Source organism: Hypanus sabinus, chromosome 2, assembly GCF_030144855.1.
Source record: "Hypanus sabinus isolate sHypSab1 chromosome 2, sHypSab1.hap1, whole genome shotgun sequence".
In the NCBI taxonomy this organism is placed as follows: domain Eukaryota; kingdom Metazoa; phylum Chordata; class Chondrichthyes; order Myliobatiformes; family Dasyatidae; genus Hypanus; species Hypanus sabinus.
The window spans coordinates 62,537,894-62,555,403 of NC_082707.1; the positions used below are offsets into that span (position 1 = coordinate 62,537,894).

Sequence of the window (17,510 nt, forward strand, 5' to 3'; positions counted from 1 at the left end):
GTTTGAAAGCTCCAGCTGCTACGAGCAGAATCTACCAAAGGCGACGGGGGAACCCGCATATCAAAATAAAGTTAATGACCAGCCGGGATATGTGCCTGATGAGCCGCCCTCCGTTTTGCAGGGGGGCAGGCGGCTGTGGGCGGGGAGGCGAGTGCGGGCGGCCGGCGCCGGGCTGCGCTGAGGGCGCGGGAGTGCGCGGGGGGCGCGGGTGCCGCCCCGCGCCGGGCGGTGGGCCGGTCCCGCCCGCAGAGGGAATGCGGCAGATCGTGTTGTCGGCGCTGGGCTGGAGCACGGTCGGTGGGAGAGCCCGGGGAGCGGCGCCGCCGTCCACAGCCACACCGAGCGAGGGACCGCCACCGCCACCGCCACCCTTGGGCTGTGCGAGCGCCGCCGGCATCTTGCACCGGGCTTTGAGCATTGGAGACACTGCCTTTTTCTTTTGCGCAGGTCCCCGTTGTAGAGGATGGTGAATTGATTGTGTGATTCTCCTCAAGTTTGTAGAATAAATGATAGAAGACACAATGACTCTGTTGTCTCTTTTAGGCCGCATCATGCGTTATTTTCTTCTGAGACCGGAAACTTTATTTCTATTGTGCATCAGCTTGGCTCTTTGGAGTTATTTCTTTCACACAGATGAAGTGAAGACCATAGTGAAATCGAGCCAGAATGCGGTGAAAATGATGAAAGGGAAAGTGGTGGAAATCATTCAGAATGATCGGTTCGGGGGTTTGGACGTTCTAGAGGCAGAATTTTCCAAAACCTGGGAATACAAGAGCAACAATGTGGCCGTTTATTCCATCCAAGGCAGAAGAGATCACATGGAGGATCGATTTGAAGTCCTTACTGATCTGGTCAATAAAAGTCATCCTTCTATTTTCGGGATATTTGATGGACACGGGGGAGAGGTGAGTCCCTATATATTCACAGAGAAGTGTTATTTCTACCGATGCCAAACAAAAAGTTAGAATGATTTAAGCATTAGGGAGAACAATATAAAATATTAGACGCCGATGAAAAAGTGACTTGTTAAAGCGGCATCATCATTGAAGTTTATGCATTCGCAGGATTGTGACATCCCATTTATCTTAAGAACTAAGATCACCAGTTGATTTGTCTTAAAAGTACAGAGGAAAGCGACAATATTTGCATACGGGATTTGGAGCCGATCATGGTTTGGAAAAAACGCTTGTTGAGCCTGATAGTTTGTCATTTCATTACTGCAGTGGCGATATATATTTCCTTCACATTTAGTTACTGTATTATACATGTAACATTGTGTCCTTTTTGATGCGTGAGTGTGAAACACACACACGAGGAAATCTTTTGGACTCGTGCAGTAGTATCTGTGATGCTTCCGTTAGATAATGCGAATTGCTGTGTTGTGAACGTGTGATTAATCGGATGGAAGAATGTTGTACGTTAGGAAGAGCATGGGGATTGGGGCATTCGGTTTCACACGAGATTAGAATAGTCTGAATGCACAAGTACACAGGAAAAAAAACTGCTGGAATACTTCGGCATAAACACTGAAGAGAATACCGGGTCTATTCCCGAGAGTCATAGAAACAAAAGGCTGCAAGCAAAGAAAATGGATTTGTTGGGATGTCAGCTGGCAATGGGGAATACAAAAATAAAGAAAGCTGTAAATGTAAAAAGGCAAAATGCTGAAAACCAGAAGTAAAAAAAGAAACAAGTTGTTGGAAACACTCGCATGTCGTGCAGCGATTGTGCAGAAATAAGGACTTAACTTTTCAGAGGGTGACCTTTCATCTCAACGGGGGGGGGGGGAAGCAGAAATAAGATAAATCGTAAGTTCGGAGAAAAGAGGGAGGTGGGGTGGTTCGGTGTGGATGGAATGGCGATCAAGAGAGATAAAATATTACTTTCATTGCGCACTGCACAGTTTCTGCTGCACAAACACAGATTGGATGGTCTAACTCAACATGTTCAAACCACAGGGATGACTCGCACCTTTCATCTGGTTGCCCTTAACTCATGAGCCTGCCATCTTTTCTAACCAGTCTTTAATAAGTTCAAGTACCACATTTTCCTGATCCAACATTGAATTCACCAATCTCAGATAATCAGCCTCTTCAACCTTAAGATATTTAATCTACATTCTATGCCTGTCCTCTCCTGGTAATTTCGGAGTTCAATGTCCCCTACCCCACCCCCAACACACACACACACACACACACACACACACACACACACACACACACACACACACACACACACACACACACACACACACACACACACACACACACACACACACACACACACACACACACACACTCTTTTCACCAGCATTTTACACCTTCTTCCAGCTGGCATAAACATCACTTGTCTAATCTAGACTTGCCCTCTTTTACACCCACTATCTTTGTCCTCCTTCCCGCAAATTTTAACTCGCTTTATTTATAATATTTCATAGGTCACCGATATGTTACTCTCTCCGCAAATACTGCCTAAAATGTTGAGTATTTACAGCATTTTCTCTTTTTTTCATATATATGAAAGTATAATGCTATTTTATCTGAAGATGAAGGACGTGTTGAAACGTTTTAAATTTGTTTTAAACAATGAGCAATTCTCTGCAGGCGCTTATGTGTGTTAAATAGGGCAAAGAGCAGGGAAGTTTTATATTCCATAAAGGATTGATTGTTAGTGATAATGACCGAGCCATTGTGAACGTTTTAAGAATAGATTAGAACACTGATTGAAGGAAATATGAGCTGGTTGGTTCCATCGAAAAGAGTGGAAACCTGCAGATACTGGAAATGTGAAATGGAAGCAGTAAAAAGGCCATTCAGCGGGCCAGGCAACAGCTCAAGAGGGAGAAAAAAAGCAGCTGACGTTTGAATTGAATTGAATTGACTGTATTTCTTACATCTTCACATACACGAGGAGTAAAAATCTTTACATCTCCGTCTAATTGTGCAATATGCAATTTCGGGTCGATCGTTCATCAGACTTTCTCCGTGTTGCGTTAAGTTTCCCACTTTTAACAATTTTGACATGTTCAGATGTTGGTATTTGAATCTGCAAACAAAAGGTAAATGTTTGAAATGCTTCATAGGATGAGCTGCTAATTTGCTTTTTGATGATTGAATTTGTATCACAAGAGCCTACATTGTTGCATGGGTTTGCATGGGTTTGGCGAACCCGCATTGAGGTAAAAACGATTGCAAAGCCCTTTTCCCCGTAAAAAAGACTAATAGTTCACTTCCTGTAAGGAAGTACTTAATTATTTTCCTTCGGATCTATTTCGAAAGTTTTTCTGAGTAGAAACAATTTGTGCCTGATGATAATTTTTAGGTCTTCGAACACACGAACTACATTTGTTGTACTGAAATCCAAATGTAATTTCCAAATCAGAGAATGTACGACTGGAAAATGAAATTCTGCTTGAAATAGTGTTAGATATTTGCGGTGGATCTAAACTTTGAAACGCACGTTGTCCCTGTGCGCCTGATGTCTCTGTTCAATTACATCAGTTTCGAAGACCTTGCGCCGGGTTAATTTGCGCAGAGCATATCATAGCATTCTCGGTCCCGCTCCTCACAAACAAAAACATCACTGTGTTGTCATGGTTTTGAAGGCTGCTTGTGCTGCAGAATGTTTTTATTTGTGGGCGAAGTAAATAATAATAATAATAATAAAGGCCTCTCTGGAATGGCCAAGGTGACCTTTTTCGGTCAGTCTGGAGAACTGTATTTTCCGTGTTTTTTTTCCCCCTGTGGGTTTTGTTTCCTGTTGGTCATCAGTTACGATCGCCTTCTGCCGAAACTATTTTAATGGATTCCATTATTGCTTCATTTGAATTTCTGTCTTGAAGTTGGATGATTTTATAGAGGTTGTAAAACAAATTCCAGAATTCTCGTCAACCTTGAAATAAGCTCGTGTGTTGCCGAGTGAAATGGGAGAACGCGCCAGTGTTGATCTCGACCTTCATAAGTGTTCCGCTGTGAATGTTTAACCACAGCAGACGGGACAGTACGTAGGTGTAACCTTCATGGAGACTAACTAACACGCCTCTTGGTTCGTCACCACGATTTTGAGGAGATGGCAGTGATGGGAGAAGTAGTCACGTTGGCGGGGGATTTGGAAGGTGGAAAATAGCAGCGGGTAGACACAGCTGTGTGTAGGCTGTGTTAGACTTTGGGGGGGTGGTTGGCTGTTTTGGATAGGTGGTGCACCTCTGTTCTGACTTCAGCAATTGAGCTCATCATATGCGACCTTGCATTTCACAGTTCTACAAGCAGCTGTGCCCTACAACCAGATGAAAACGTGTTCGGATTACTAAATAATATCTACACTATCAATCACCTCTGCCCTGCTCCCGCCTTTCCCACTGAGCTTTAATTTAACCTGCTTTTCGATAGCTCAGTAAAATGCCCCTTAGGGTACAAGTGCGCTTTCTGATAACTCCTTCACTATTAAAATAATTTTGTGTTAACCGTAATCTCTATGCACGCGGCGTATTTTGTTTTACAGCGCTATTAAAATGAAATAATAGTTTATGCTTTTGCAACCAACATTGATCGCCCGTGATGTGACAAGGAGCAAGCATTTAATGAAAGATAATGCCTCCACAACAAGGATTACCACCCTCCTGTAACATCTTCAGATGGATACAGGGGATGACAGGATTTAATTATAATTACTGTTAGAGTCCTTGAGTGTTTCAGTTTTGAATTTACTATCATATTGCCAAAGGAATATAGATAAAACAATTTTGTCAAAGGTAAGGGACACTTTAAATGTTAATCAAACAAGAAAAAACCTTTTTTGACAAAAAATGACAAAGGTAGTGCCATTGTACTAATCCCAACATGGTAAAAACGTGACAGTATTCCACTTGGAATCAAAGCTTCATGAATGTATTGCGGCCAGTATGACATTTCTTTTAAAATGATATTAAAAACTGAGCATTTCAGCAAGATTAGATTCCTAACTTTTTGTATACAATACATCTACATTAATAACTCTTGACAGTTTGCTGACAGTGCAGGAATAGATAGGAAAGTACATTGAGAGGACCCAAAGAGACAGGGATTCATTGGGGACGTGGAGACAAAAAGACAGCAAAGTAAATATGATAAGAGAAGTGAGGTTGTGCACTTTGGTAGGAAAATTAAAAGGCCAAAATGTTATTTAAGTAACATTATGTTATGTAAAAGCAGTTACTGGGACATCTGAAAGAATACAAGAAGTTATCATACAGACTCAGCAAGTAATTAAGAAGGCAAATGGAATGGTGCCTTATTGCCTGTAGAATAGATCACAAGTGAGAATGTGCAGAATGATTGAGCAGTGTGACCACACTGTATGGTTTTGGTATCCTTCACAAAGGAGGTACAGTCTTGGGATGAAATGTAGAAGGTTCTGAGGGAATTTGACAGAAGAGATGTTGTGAGGATACCTTCCCTGGTGCCAAAGTCCAAAACCAAAAGCATGGTATCAGAGAGGAGTTGCCCAATGAGGAAGGATGAGTTATAAATGTTTGGGTTTCTGTATCTAGTGAGCTGTGAGTTATGGGTTCCTACTACATGCATTTGTTCAAAGCTGTGATGGATGGACTTTCAGACCATAAGAGGGTCAAGGATTATAGAGTTCTGATTGGAAACTAGTTATCCTATGAATAGTGAAGAGGGTGCAGTAGTGGAATAAATGAGAATTATTCCAGAGTTCAGAAGGTTATTTTTGAACTATGAGTGAACTTGGAACATTCCCATGTTATCTGCATTTAAGACTCGTGACTTGAGGGAAGTAGGGTAGGATGTTGCAATAGAATCACAAACACAAGAAAATCTGCAGATGCCAGAAATCCAAAGCAGCATACAGAAAATACTGGAGGAACTCAGCAGGCTAGGAAGCATCGACATTTCAGGCTGAGATCCTTCATGATCTCAGCCTGAAACGTCAACTGTTTACTCTTTTCCATAGATGCTGTGGCCTGCTGAGTTCCTCCAGGATTTTGTGTGTGTTGCTTAGGATGTAGCAAACTGATTTTTGTTTTGAGGCCAAGGACACAGAATTTTGCCAAGACCTCATCATACTTATTGTTGTGACTTCCCATTGAGCTGTCCGTTGAGCTAATAAGCGCACATTTGTTAAAAGGAACATCAACAAGAGGTCCCAGTAATTAGAAAAAAGGGTGGAGGAATGGGTTGCTGTATACAGCTGGGGAATCAGGGCTGGGGGTAATGAGAGAGACAATAGTGAGAGTGCATTGCAAGGAGTTGAATATATTTTTGTTGAGCAGTTGTGAGAGAGATAGATGATTAGCAGGTGGAGTTTATTGGAGCTGCTCTTTTTCTCCTCTTGACCTACAAGGTGCAGAAAGAATGCTTCAGGTGATTGTACATCTCTGTACATCTTGTTGCCTCAATAAAGCAGCCAGCATAGTTAAAGACCACCCCTAACATTCTCTCCTCTCCCCTCACCCATCAAGCATAAGATGGAAAGGCCTGAAATCATGTATAATCAGGCTCAGTGATAGCTCTTACCCAACTATTGAATGGTTCCCTCATTTGTTAAGATTACTCCTGGTCTCACAGTGCCTTGTAATGATTTTGCATCTTACTGTCACCTGCACCGCACTTTCTCTGTAGCTATTATGTTTTGTTCTGCATTCTGTAACTATATTACCTTGAACTACCTCAATATACTGCACAATGAATTGATCTGTACAAACCATATGCAGAAAAGTTTTTCACCGTATCTTGGTACAAATGACAGTAATAAACCAATTCCACTTCCAGTTCTGCTTCCTTTTGTAGCTGAGGTTCCTGAAGCTTTGGAAGTGTACACATCTAATGTTGAATTTTAAATCAGGTTGGAAGTCCAATACAAGTATAGTGTGGTCATTGGTATGTTCCATCGCTCCATGGTGAGATACTTGCCTCAAAACTGTATTCATGGGCTGTGAATACATTCCCTAATTTTACATTTTTGACATTCCCGTTGCTTTCCCACATATTAGTATGGTTAATATTAAGGTTATTTATCATATTCAAAACAAATGTTCTCTCATTGGAGATTAGATGATGATGTATCAGATAGTTCAGTACCTTATTGCAAAGTTTTGTAAAAGTGAACCACATACTTCATGAGCATTCATACCTATTGTTGGCAATGTGATCAATTATTTCTTTTGCAATACATCAAAGTGCTGTTACTGCGCAGGTTTTTCATTTTGCTGTAAGATCACACACAAACACACACACACACAAGCCCTATCCAATAATTGTATTTTCAGGTAGCACAATATAAATTATAAGATTAATTCTAGCTTCTGTGTATACCCTATGAAAGGTTCTGTTGCGACAATACTTAGAGCAATCAATTAAAAATGCATGCACCATTTAAATAAAAGAATATTTTTGGTCTGCCAAAAACCTACTTCATCCAGTGTTTAAATGTTTTTTTATATGCAGTGCCTGATTAAATTCATTGTTTGCATAAGGGTTGTGTATGTTTAGGGAGCATTATATCTTGGAGCTGTGGTATTGATTTGTGCTACCCCATGGATCAAAACAACACAAGTAATTAGGTGAGTTGAGTTCAAGTGCATATTTTTTATTTGATTTATTTTTGTTTTTATAATGCCCCCTGCATAGAAGAACAAGGTAAAATATGAAATAACAAAATGAGAAAAAAGGGTTTTCAAAGTGCTTTTGAAGAAAGCCAATGAATGGAACACATTGTGAAAAGATCATTGGCTTTGGTATTAAAAAAATAGTTCAGGCTATTTGCTTAACAAATTCTGCCCTATCTAAACATTTTGCACTGAGGAAGTGCCAGTCAATATAAGGGAAGTTGAAGTCACCAACGATAGCAACGTTGTTATTTTGACATCTTTCCAAAATCTGCCTTCCAAACCTGCACCTCAACGTCTGTTGCTGTTGGGGGGGGGGGGGGTCTATAGAATACTCCCAGTAGAGTGATTGCTCCCTACCTGTTTCTTACTTCCACCTACGCTGACTCAGTAAATGATCCTTCCAGGATGTCCTCTGTTTCTCTAGCTGTGATACTATTCCTGCTTAGCTATGCCACTCCTCCACCTATTTTACCTCCCTCCCTGTCCCTTTTGAAACACCTGAACTCTGGAATATCCAGCAGCCATTCCTGCTCTTATGACAGCCAAGTCTGTAATGGGCACAATTTCATATTTCCATGTACTGACCCATGCTATTAAGTTCATCTCCTCTATTTCTGATACTTCTTGCATTTAAATAGACCCATTTCAGCCCATTCAACTGACTGTGATTATGCCCTTTCCATTTCCTGCCCTTCCTCACAGTCTCTCTACAGGCTGCATCTTCCTTCACAACAACTGCCCCATTTTCTGACCTATCGCTCTGCTTCCCACCCCCCTCCTGACAAACTAGTTTAAATCTTTCCCAAAAGTTTTATCCTTGTCTGGAAGTTCTAATGCATAGAGTTCCTCAAGCCCTTGTGAAAGGTTGTTGCTTTTTTCCTTCATGGAAAAAAATTGTAAACTGGAACCGAATCTGGATCTGGGAATTTTGGGTGGGGGGGAAGGGTGGTTAAGTATGAGGATTCAGACAGAACAGAAGGCTAGTGGCTAAAGCTCAAGGTTAGGGTCTGTGATTGGGTTCCTAAGAAAGGTAAGTGGCCAGTTGGTAATGGAGTTGGAGTTTCCTTCAAGGACAGTGAGGATTAGTACTGGGATTGTGGTTGGGAGGGAAATTACGAAGATTGCCAGGGCTGGGAAAGGGGTCTTCAAATATGGTTATGTCCACCAGTGTGGCTGAAACCTCAGAACTTCAGGGGACCAGGGGAGCTTTGAACATCAGTAGGGTTAGAGAATGGGGAACTCCTGAACACCTGGAGGTTGAGCCCTGGGTTGCATGGAGTCAGTAGTGAAATTGGGGAAGGAATATATTGGTGCTATATGGGAAGGTTCAAACTTATCTGACGGTCCCAATCCTGCTACGTCATGGTACAGCATGGTTTTCCTAGGAGTAACAATGATGTTAGTTCATGAAAAAATTGAATTAAATTCAGTAACCTTAAAAATTGGATTTATGGCACTTCAACTGTGATGGGAATATGGGTCACGAAATAATGTCAACACATGTGAGTAAGAGGAGTAAAGTCAGATTTCAATTACATAACATTCAAAAGAATCTCATATTTTGCTTCAATTCCAAGGCCTTTAACTCGATGCCCATACTGTCTACTGAGCAAAGCAGATTTAAATTCATTGTGTCCAAATCTAATACTGTGTTGTTGTTTTTTCCCTCTTTGTTGTTTTTTACGTAGTTCAGTCTAGTTTTTGTACTGTGTCATGTAACACCATGGTCCTGAAAAACGTTGTCTCATTTTTACTATGTACTGTACCAGCAGTTATGGTCGAAATGACAATAAAAGTGACTTGACTTAACTTGTACGAACAATTCCGATCTGTAATGAAAAATGTACTTTTGCAGGAAGTACAAGCTCTTGGAATGAAATCTGTAAATGTTGGAAATATTCAGCAGCCCAAGCAATATCTGTGGAAAGAGAAACGAAGTTAATAGTTGAGGCTGCCATTTTTTCATCAGGTTAGTTCTTGAAAGTCAGTTTTGCCAGTTAGAGTTTATCTTTCAAAATAGTTTGCAAGTCTGCTTACATGCTTTTTTTCTAGTTTGAATATGCCAAAAAGAGTAATTTCCTAATTTGTGTGTACCTTTCAATGCTCTTTGGTTGATAATACTTGTATCATATATTTTAAACACTAATGCTGAAAGATTGTTGGTTGCCAGCCCCTCCTATCTGTAAATGAATATCATCTGCTTGATAAGAGATTCAATAGAAACATACAGTCTTTAACATCTAGACCAGGTAAACTTTGCAGAATATTCGATCACATAGCATACAGAGAAATTGCCAAATATATTTTTGGTGTTTAGCCTAGTGCTGCTTTCAGGAATTTAGCTGGTTATTTCTAGTGTAGTAAACTCATTTTATTTTGTGTTAGATACTGATACTTCTGCAATCCAGTGTTTCTTCAGAAGCCTAGAATGAAGAATAAAACTTAATGCTAGCAATTTTATTAAATGTTGTATGAACAAAGAAAGGCAAGACAAATATTTGTTGTGGCTGTCTCATATTCGGAATACAGATAACAAAAAATTCCATTGATAATAATTAATCTATAAGATAGTCAAATTCAAGTGGTGTGACACTGGCTATAGAAAGCAAAGAAGTTTCTAGAAATGTACAGAAGTCCCTGTACTGCTATTGCTGGATAATTAACTGAACAATTACATGTACATCATATAAGTGATTATATAAAATTACAAACAAGCATAGGAAAGCTAAACTACAAGAAAAATAACAAAACAGTACATCACACCCCAATCCAACATTAAACTGCTGTTGATTTGCAAATCTGTGCCCATTTTCGAATGGCTCCATATTTGAATTTATTCAATTTTATTTCCATCTTTGCCAAAGCAATGAAATTTCTCCAATAAAAGTGTCAAGTGCCAAGCCTATGATTGATATTTGAGTGTACTTATAGAAAACTGAAATGATCAAGGACTACATTCACTTCCAGTTCCTTTCTTCTCTGGCTGAATGGAATTAACCTAATCATCTTATATATTCAATCGGAGTCAGAGCATTGGCATTCATGCCTTCTGTCTATCATACACAGCAGTCTATGTCTTCCTCTTGTTCCTTATCTGCACATCACTATTAAGAAACAACAGCTAAGAACTTTGCTCCACATGTACTCATGATGCAGACACTAAACTCAATCTTTCTACCTTCTCTCTTACCCTTTCTTTTATTCTTTTGTGATGCTCTGATTTCCAGTATCTGCAGATTTTCTCTCGTTTGTCTCTTTCTTCTGCTTTTGTTATTTTCCAGTGGAATTATTTCACTGTTCTCTTCAAGTATTTTTCATCTCAGAGTCAGAATCATGTTTAATATCACTAGCATATGTAAAACGTAGTGGTTAGCACAATGCTTTACAGTGCCAGCAATGCAGGTTCAAATCCCTTTGCTGCCTATAAGGAGTTTGCATGTTTTCCCTGTGACAGCGTGTGTTTCCCCCCACAGTCCAAGGATGTACTTGTTGGTAGGTCAGTTGGTCATTGTAAACTGCCCCGTGATTAAACTTAGATTAAATCGAGGGAATTGCTGGGCGGCTTGGCTTGAAGGGCTGGAAGTGCCTATTCTGTGCTCTATCTCAAAAGATTTTTTTAAAAATCACGATATGATGCAAAGCAGTTGTCTATAAAAGATCTTTAAAGCGCCTGATGCCCTTTCTGTACCAGTCTTGAAATGTTGGATCATGTATAGAAGGCTGCAAGAGATGATTATATAGAATAGGACTTGAAAGAGAGAAGCCATGAAGACCACTATGCTTTCTGAACTGAGCCCATACTCTCAGGGTGTGCCTGATAACAGGATTAACAATTGGTTTAGGACTAAGAAAAGGGAGTGCGGATCCAAGAAGTGCGGAGTTGGAAAAATTCTTAATAGAGTTTAGCTCCACTGCCACCCATATTGGGCAGTCAGATTGGTTGGAAAAATGAGACCGAAAGATGAGACAGTGTATGTTAGCTGCCCAGTAATATAAGGAGAAATTGGGCAGAGCCATGCCCCCAACACTTTTAGATTTTTGAAGATGGACTTTATTTAGTTGGGGACACTTGCCCTTCCATAAGTAGGACAATATGACTGAGTCTAGCGAGTCAAAGAAGACTCTAGCAGTGAAAGTTGGTATGGATTGAAAAAGGTGTAAGAATTTAGGAAGGATGTTCATTTTGACAACATTAATTCAGCCCATCAGGGACATGGACAGGGGTGACCACTGTGCTAGGTTCTGTTTTGTATGATACAACAAATTAATGAAATTTTCTTCAGACACTTATGTTTCCATGTCACTGTGATGCCAAGGTAAGTAAATTGGTTATTCACTACCTTAAAAGGGAGGTTATGGAACTCTGATGCTGGTGCTTCTCCATTTGTTGGAAAAAGTTCACTCTTCTATAAATTAAGTTTGTATCCTGAAAACTGGCTGAATTTGTTAAGGAGTGAGAAGGGGGGGGTGGTAAGGAGGTGATCGGGTTTGATACAAAAAGTAAAAGATAGTCAGCATAAAGGGAGACTTTGCACTCAACTCCCTCCCTCCAAATCCCTGTCGGATCCGCACAACTGTGGAACACAATCGCCAGCAGCTCTATGGCCAGATCGGAAAGTAATGGGCTTAAAGGGCACCCTTGGCGGGTTCCACGATTGAGGTTCAAAGGTTGGGATTGCTGAGAGTTGATCAAAACAGAGGCAGTGGGACGCAAATATGACAGTTTAATCCAGGTGATGAAACTTGGTCCAAAATCAAATTTTTCTAAAACAGTAGAGGTTATTCCATTCCACATGGTCGAACGCTTTCTCTGCATCTAAGGAGATGACACATTCAGGGATCCCAACTGAACAACTGTCTGCAAAGTTTAACCCTCCCAACACTCATTTCTTCAGATTTTTGCAAATTAGACATTTTATCAGCCCTTTGATATCAAACTTCCCTGAGCCACCCAATATAAACGTCATTGATATGTTTCTCTGCATGAATCCATTGCGCAAAGGTCTAATATCTACAATTTGCGACAAGCTAGCGGTTCTGAGGTGAGCCCCCTTGACAAAATTAAAACTGCCTGGGAGCAAGTTTTAAATTTCTCACTGTGAGACAATGTATGGGATTCAGTTCTCAAGTTAGTTAACTCAACCTCTTTCTGTGCCCACCACTGCCTGTTACAGTTCAAGGTCGTACACAGAGCCCATATGTCTAAAACCAAATTATCTCGTATTTACCCAGACGTTAATCCCTGCTGTGACAAATGCAAAAGGGGAGAGACTTCCCTTATTCACATGTACTGGACGTGCCCTAGCTTGGAAAAATACTGGAAAGATGTTTTCCAAACTCTATCCTAAATACTTAATTACAATTTGGAACCTACTCCTTTGACTGCTCTTTTCGGCAGCTCCAGAGAGGGGGACATCACACACAGTCTTTTGCCTCTCTTTTGGTCAGGCGTGCGGTCCTGCTCAGGTGGAGGGATGCTGCCCTGCCCACCCATGCTCAGTGGCTCAGGGACTCCAGTCTATACCTTGAGAAGATCCCTTATTCAATTCACAAATCGGACATAGAGTTCAAAAAGGTGTGGGGACCCTTTCTTGAATATTTTCAGAATTCCCAGCCAAACTAAAGGTCCTTCCTTTCTTCCCTTCCTCTGCACATAAATCCCTAACCTCTAGCATTTTCTGGTAAAATTCTACAGACTCAGATTTGTAAACATTCAGCAGTCAATGTATTAGGAAAATACACCTTCTCTATACCAATGCAGCTCTGTGGGGATAAAGGTTCTGTTTAACCCTTTTTGCTAATGCAATGATGGCATGGAGATGGGGATTGGGAGGGGTGCGGGGCAGGAAGGTAACCAAAGCATGATTGTACAATGGGTGCATCTCTTTCATAGATGTGAATTGTACATTTAATAAATTTGTTATGCACTACAAAAACCTCATTTATACTATGCTGTCTTTATTAAAAAAAACAATAAAAAGTATTGTTGAAAAAAAAAGTCATGATATATGTTTTGAGGCAGTAGGAGATTGCAATATTAGATTTTAAAAACTATAAATTACAATGAGAAATATAAAAGTTATTAAGTACTGCAAAAAGAGAGCAAAGATAAAAAAAACAGTGAGGTAGTGTACATGGGTTATTGCCCTTTCAGAACTCTGATGACAGTGGAGAAGAAGCTGTTCCTAAAACGTTAAGTGTGCCTCTTCCTTGATGCAGGCAATGAGAAGAGGTATGCCCTGGGTGATGGGGGTACTGAATAGCAGATACTGCATTCTTGGGGCATCACCTTTTGAAAATATCTTCAATACTGGAGAGGCTAGTGTCCATAATGGAGCTGGTTGAGTTTGCAGCTTTCTGCAGCTGTTTCTTCTCTCCTTTATAAACTTCCGCCCTTCCAATACTCTGCAGACCCAGTACCTCTACTTTAATCAAATGTCTTCAAGGCTTCATCAACCACCACTATCCCCTTCATTTTCACTGTAACTTCCTCTGAGAATTCTGTCATTTCTGGGCTGCAATGCCCTACATAAGCTCTGTTTGCTTGGTAATTTGTAATTTTTCTTTTTGTAGTATGGACCATTGGGTTCAGAATTATATTCTGCCTCACTGCCTCTTTCGTTAACTTTAAAAATGTTCCTTTAAATCTGTTTCTGATGGCTGTCCTAATGTCTCCTCATTTGGCTTGAAACCACTTTTTTTGCAGTGTGCATCCATGGGATAATATTCCATGTTAAAGATGCTCTATAAATGGAAAGTGCTGTTCTACTTGGCATTGAGATGAATCATTAAACCAGGCTCCTTTCTGGTTCCTCTGATGGGCATGATAAATTGTATGGAAAGAATAGCAGAGTTACCTCCAGTGTTTTAGCTAAATGACTGTAAATGGCTTTGGGATGTTCTAAAAAGGGTGTGAGAAGTACATGCAAGTTTTCTGTTCTTTCACAAAATTTGCAGAGAACAGATTTCAATCCTGTCAATCCTGTTTGATTCTGATTCAGATTCAACAAATTACCATTGCAGCAGAGTTTTCTCTGCCCGGATTGCTGGCTACCCATTGCTGAATCACACAGTTTCTTCCAGCATGGTCACGGGGTGTTGTTCCTAGTTTATCAGTGTAGATGAGCAGATGAGATGACACTCACAAGGTAGGTGGTAGGCTGCATTAAAAGAATGACCTCAATAGTCATTCATTATCTATTGACTTTACAAGCTGTTGTTCAGTGTTAGCATATGTCTTTGAATTTTAAATAACATTTTTCTAATTAAAAGACTGAAAAACCATAGGCATACACACACAAGAATAATTACACAGAATAAAATCACATATTTAAAAAAAACTCCAATCACAAACAAGAGAAAATCTGCAGATTCTAGAAATCCAAGCAACACACACAAAATACAGGAGGAACTCAGCAGGCCAGGCAGCATCTATGGGAAAGGGTATTGTTGACTTTTCAGGCCAAGCATCCTGATGAAGGGTCTGGGTCCAAAACGTCAACTATACTCTTTTCCATAGATACTGCCCGGCCTGCTGAGTTCCTCCAGCATTTCAAGTCAAGTCAACTTTTATTGTCATTTCGACCATAACTGCTGGTACAGTACATAGTAACAATGAGATTTTTTCACGACCATGGTGTTACATGGCACAGTACAAAAAACTAGACTGAACTATGTAATAAAAAAACACACAGAGAAAGCTACACTAGACTACAGACCTACACAGTGCACAGAAACAGTGCAGGCATTTACAATAAATAATAAACAGGACAGTAGGGCAAGGTGTCAGTCCAGGCTTCGGGTATTGAGAAGTCTGATAGCTTGGGGGAAGAAATTGTTACATAGTCTGGTCGTGAGAGCCCGAATGCTTCAGAGCCTTTTCCCAGATGGCAGGAGGGAGAAGAGATTGTATGAAGGGTGCATGGGGTCCTTCATAGTGCTGTTTGCTTTGCGGATGCAGCGTGTATTGTAAATGTCTGTAATAGTGGGAAGAGAGACCCCGATGATCTTCTCAGCTGACCTCACTATCCGCTGCAGGGTCATGCGATCCGAGATGGTGCAATTTCCGAACCAGGCAGTGATGCAGCTGCTCAGGATGCTCTCAATACAACCCCTGTAGAATGTGATGAGGATGGAGGGTGGGAGATGGACTTTCCTCAGCCTTCACAAAAAGTAGAGACGCTGCTGGGCTTTCTTTGCTATGGAGCTGGTGTTGAGGGACCAGGTGAGATTCTCCGTCAGGTGAACACCAAGAAATATGGTGTTCTTTACGACCTCTACCAAGGAGCCGTCAATGTTCAGTGGGGAGTGGTTGCTCCATGCCCTCCTGAAGTCAAAAACCATCTCTTTTGTTTTGTTCACATTAAGAGACAGGTTGTTGGCTCTGCACCAGTCCGTTAACCGCTGCACCTCCTCTCTGTAAGCTGACTCGTCGTTCTTGCTGATGAGACCCACCACGGTCGTGTCATCGGCGAACTTGATGATGTGGTTCGAGCTGTGTGTTGCAGCACAGTCGTGGGTCAGCAGAGTGAACAGCAGTGGACTGAGCACACAACCCTGGGGAGTCCCCGTGCTCAGTGTGTGATGGTGTTGGAGATGCTGCTCCCGTTCCGGACTGACTGAGGTCCAGTTGCAGAGGGAGGTATTAAGGCACAATAGGCTCAGCTTTCCAGTCAGTTTCTGAGGGATGATTGTGTTGAATGCTGTACTGAAGTCTATGAACAGCGTCCAAACGTATGTGTCTTTTTTGTGTGTGTTGCAAAAAAAAAACTCCTATCACCTTTCCCCTGGCAACCAACTTCTCCCATTCATTATAATGGATCTACTGTGTTTCTGCCAGGCCTAACTTGGCATAGGCGCCACAAGCATTTCACCTACCTTGAGAAGTGAGAAATTTTCACTGCTTCCTTGGAATCCATAAGGTGTCTAATGGTACAGCCCTCGTGTCCAAGTGCCAGAATCCTGCTGAACAGAAGACTGCACTTCATCCTGTGCTTGAGAGTAGCACAGTTACAGGTTTATTTGATAATACATCTGGATGACAGACTATCTTCCCCAAAATTTACTGTTCCACAAACAGAGTTTTTATATTGAGACACAAGAGGCTGCAGATGCTGGAAATAGAACAACAAACATCTGGATCATCTGGAGTTTTTACATGTTGCTTTATATCAGAGAGAATATGTGAAAAATGAAGTGATTTGTGATGGAAAATTAATCATTTTGAGAGCCATAAAATAAATGTCACCATAGATTTGCTTAAAAATGAGAATAAATTTTGGTAACATTTGACACAGAGCTTTGTGCCATTTTATACTAATGATGACATGTACAGTATGAAAGAATTAACTAAAAATGCATAATAACCACAGCACATTCTGTAAGAACATGAAGTACACTCAACAAAATTTAGTAGTCTTCTGGTAAAAAGATATAAGGAATGTTTAATTTGAAAAATCTCTGCTTTTGTACAGAAGAATTGCCCAGAAAGCAATATTTTCTTTAAGAAATAAAACAATTGTATAAGTAGATAATTAACTGTTTATATTTAGTAAGTATTCTGAATTTTTGTGTTAATTGGCAGTAATTGATTATCTTAATATCTATCTGGCAAGAAGTTGAAATCATCTTGTTGAAACATTGTTGCATGAAGCACTATTGCTAAGTTAATTACCCCTCATGACATGGGAAATTGAAACATGTATAGCATATTTTCCACTCATAAAGAATTGCTAAAATGTGGCCTGGTGATTTCCTAATGGGGCCAGCCTTAATCTGTAAGGTATTACACCCTCACAGCCATACAACAGCAACACATACTGTGACTATCATGGAAAGAGAGGAGCTGCCTGACTTCTGCAATATCTGTAAGTGACAAAGTTGCTCATCAATGAGATCTTAT

The 17,510-nt window shown here is 40.6% G+C and overlaps 1 protein-coding gene across 3 annotated transcripts in view; it reads left to right on the forward strand.

Moving 5' to 3' along the window:
• The first annotated feature begins 269 nt into the window (after nucleotides 1-269).
• Nucleotides 270-17,510, forward strand: part of ppm1lb (protein phosphatase, Mg2+/Mn2+ dependent, 1Lb) — a 144,419-nt gene continuing 127,178 nt past the window's right edge. For 2 of the 3 annotated variants that reach the window (XM_059947040.1, XM_059947046.1), the window contains exons 1-2: nucleotides 770-905; nucleotides 9,465-9,578. Coding sequence is in view for 1 of the 3 variants with exons in the window: in XM_059947031.1 (XP_059803014.1) it covers nucleotides 507-905 (399 nt within the window). In the remaining 2 variants the exon portion in view is untranslated. Of the gene's footprint in view, nucleotides 906-9,464; nucleotides 9,579-17,510 lie in introns of all 3 variants that reach the window. The other variant, XM_059947031.1, reaches the window with a different exon arrangement.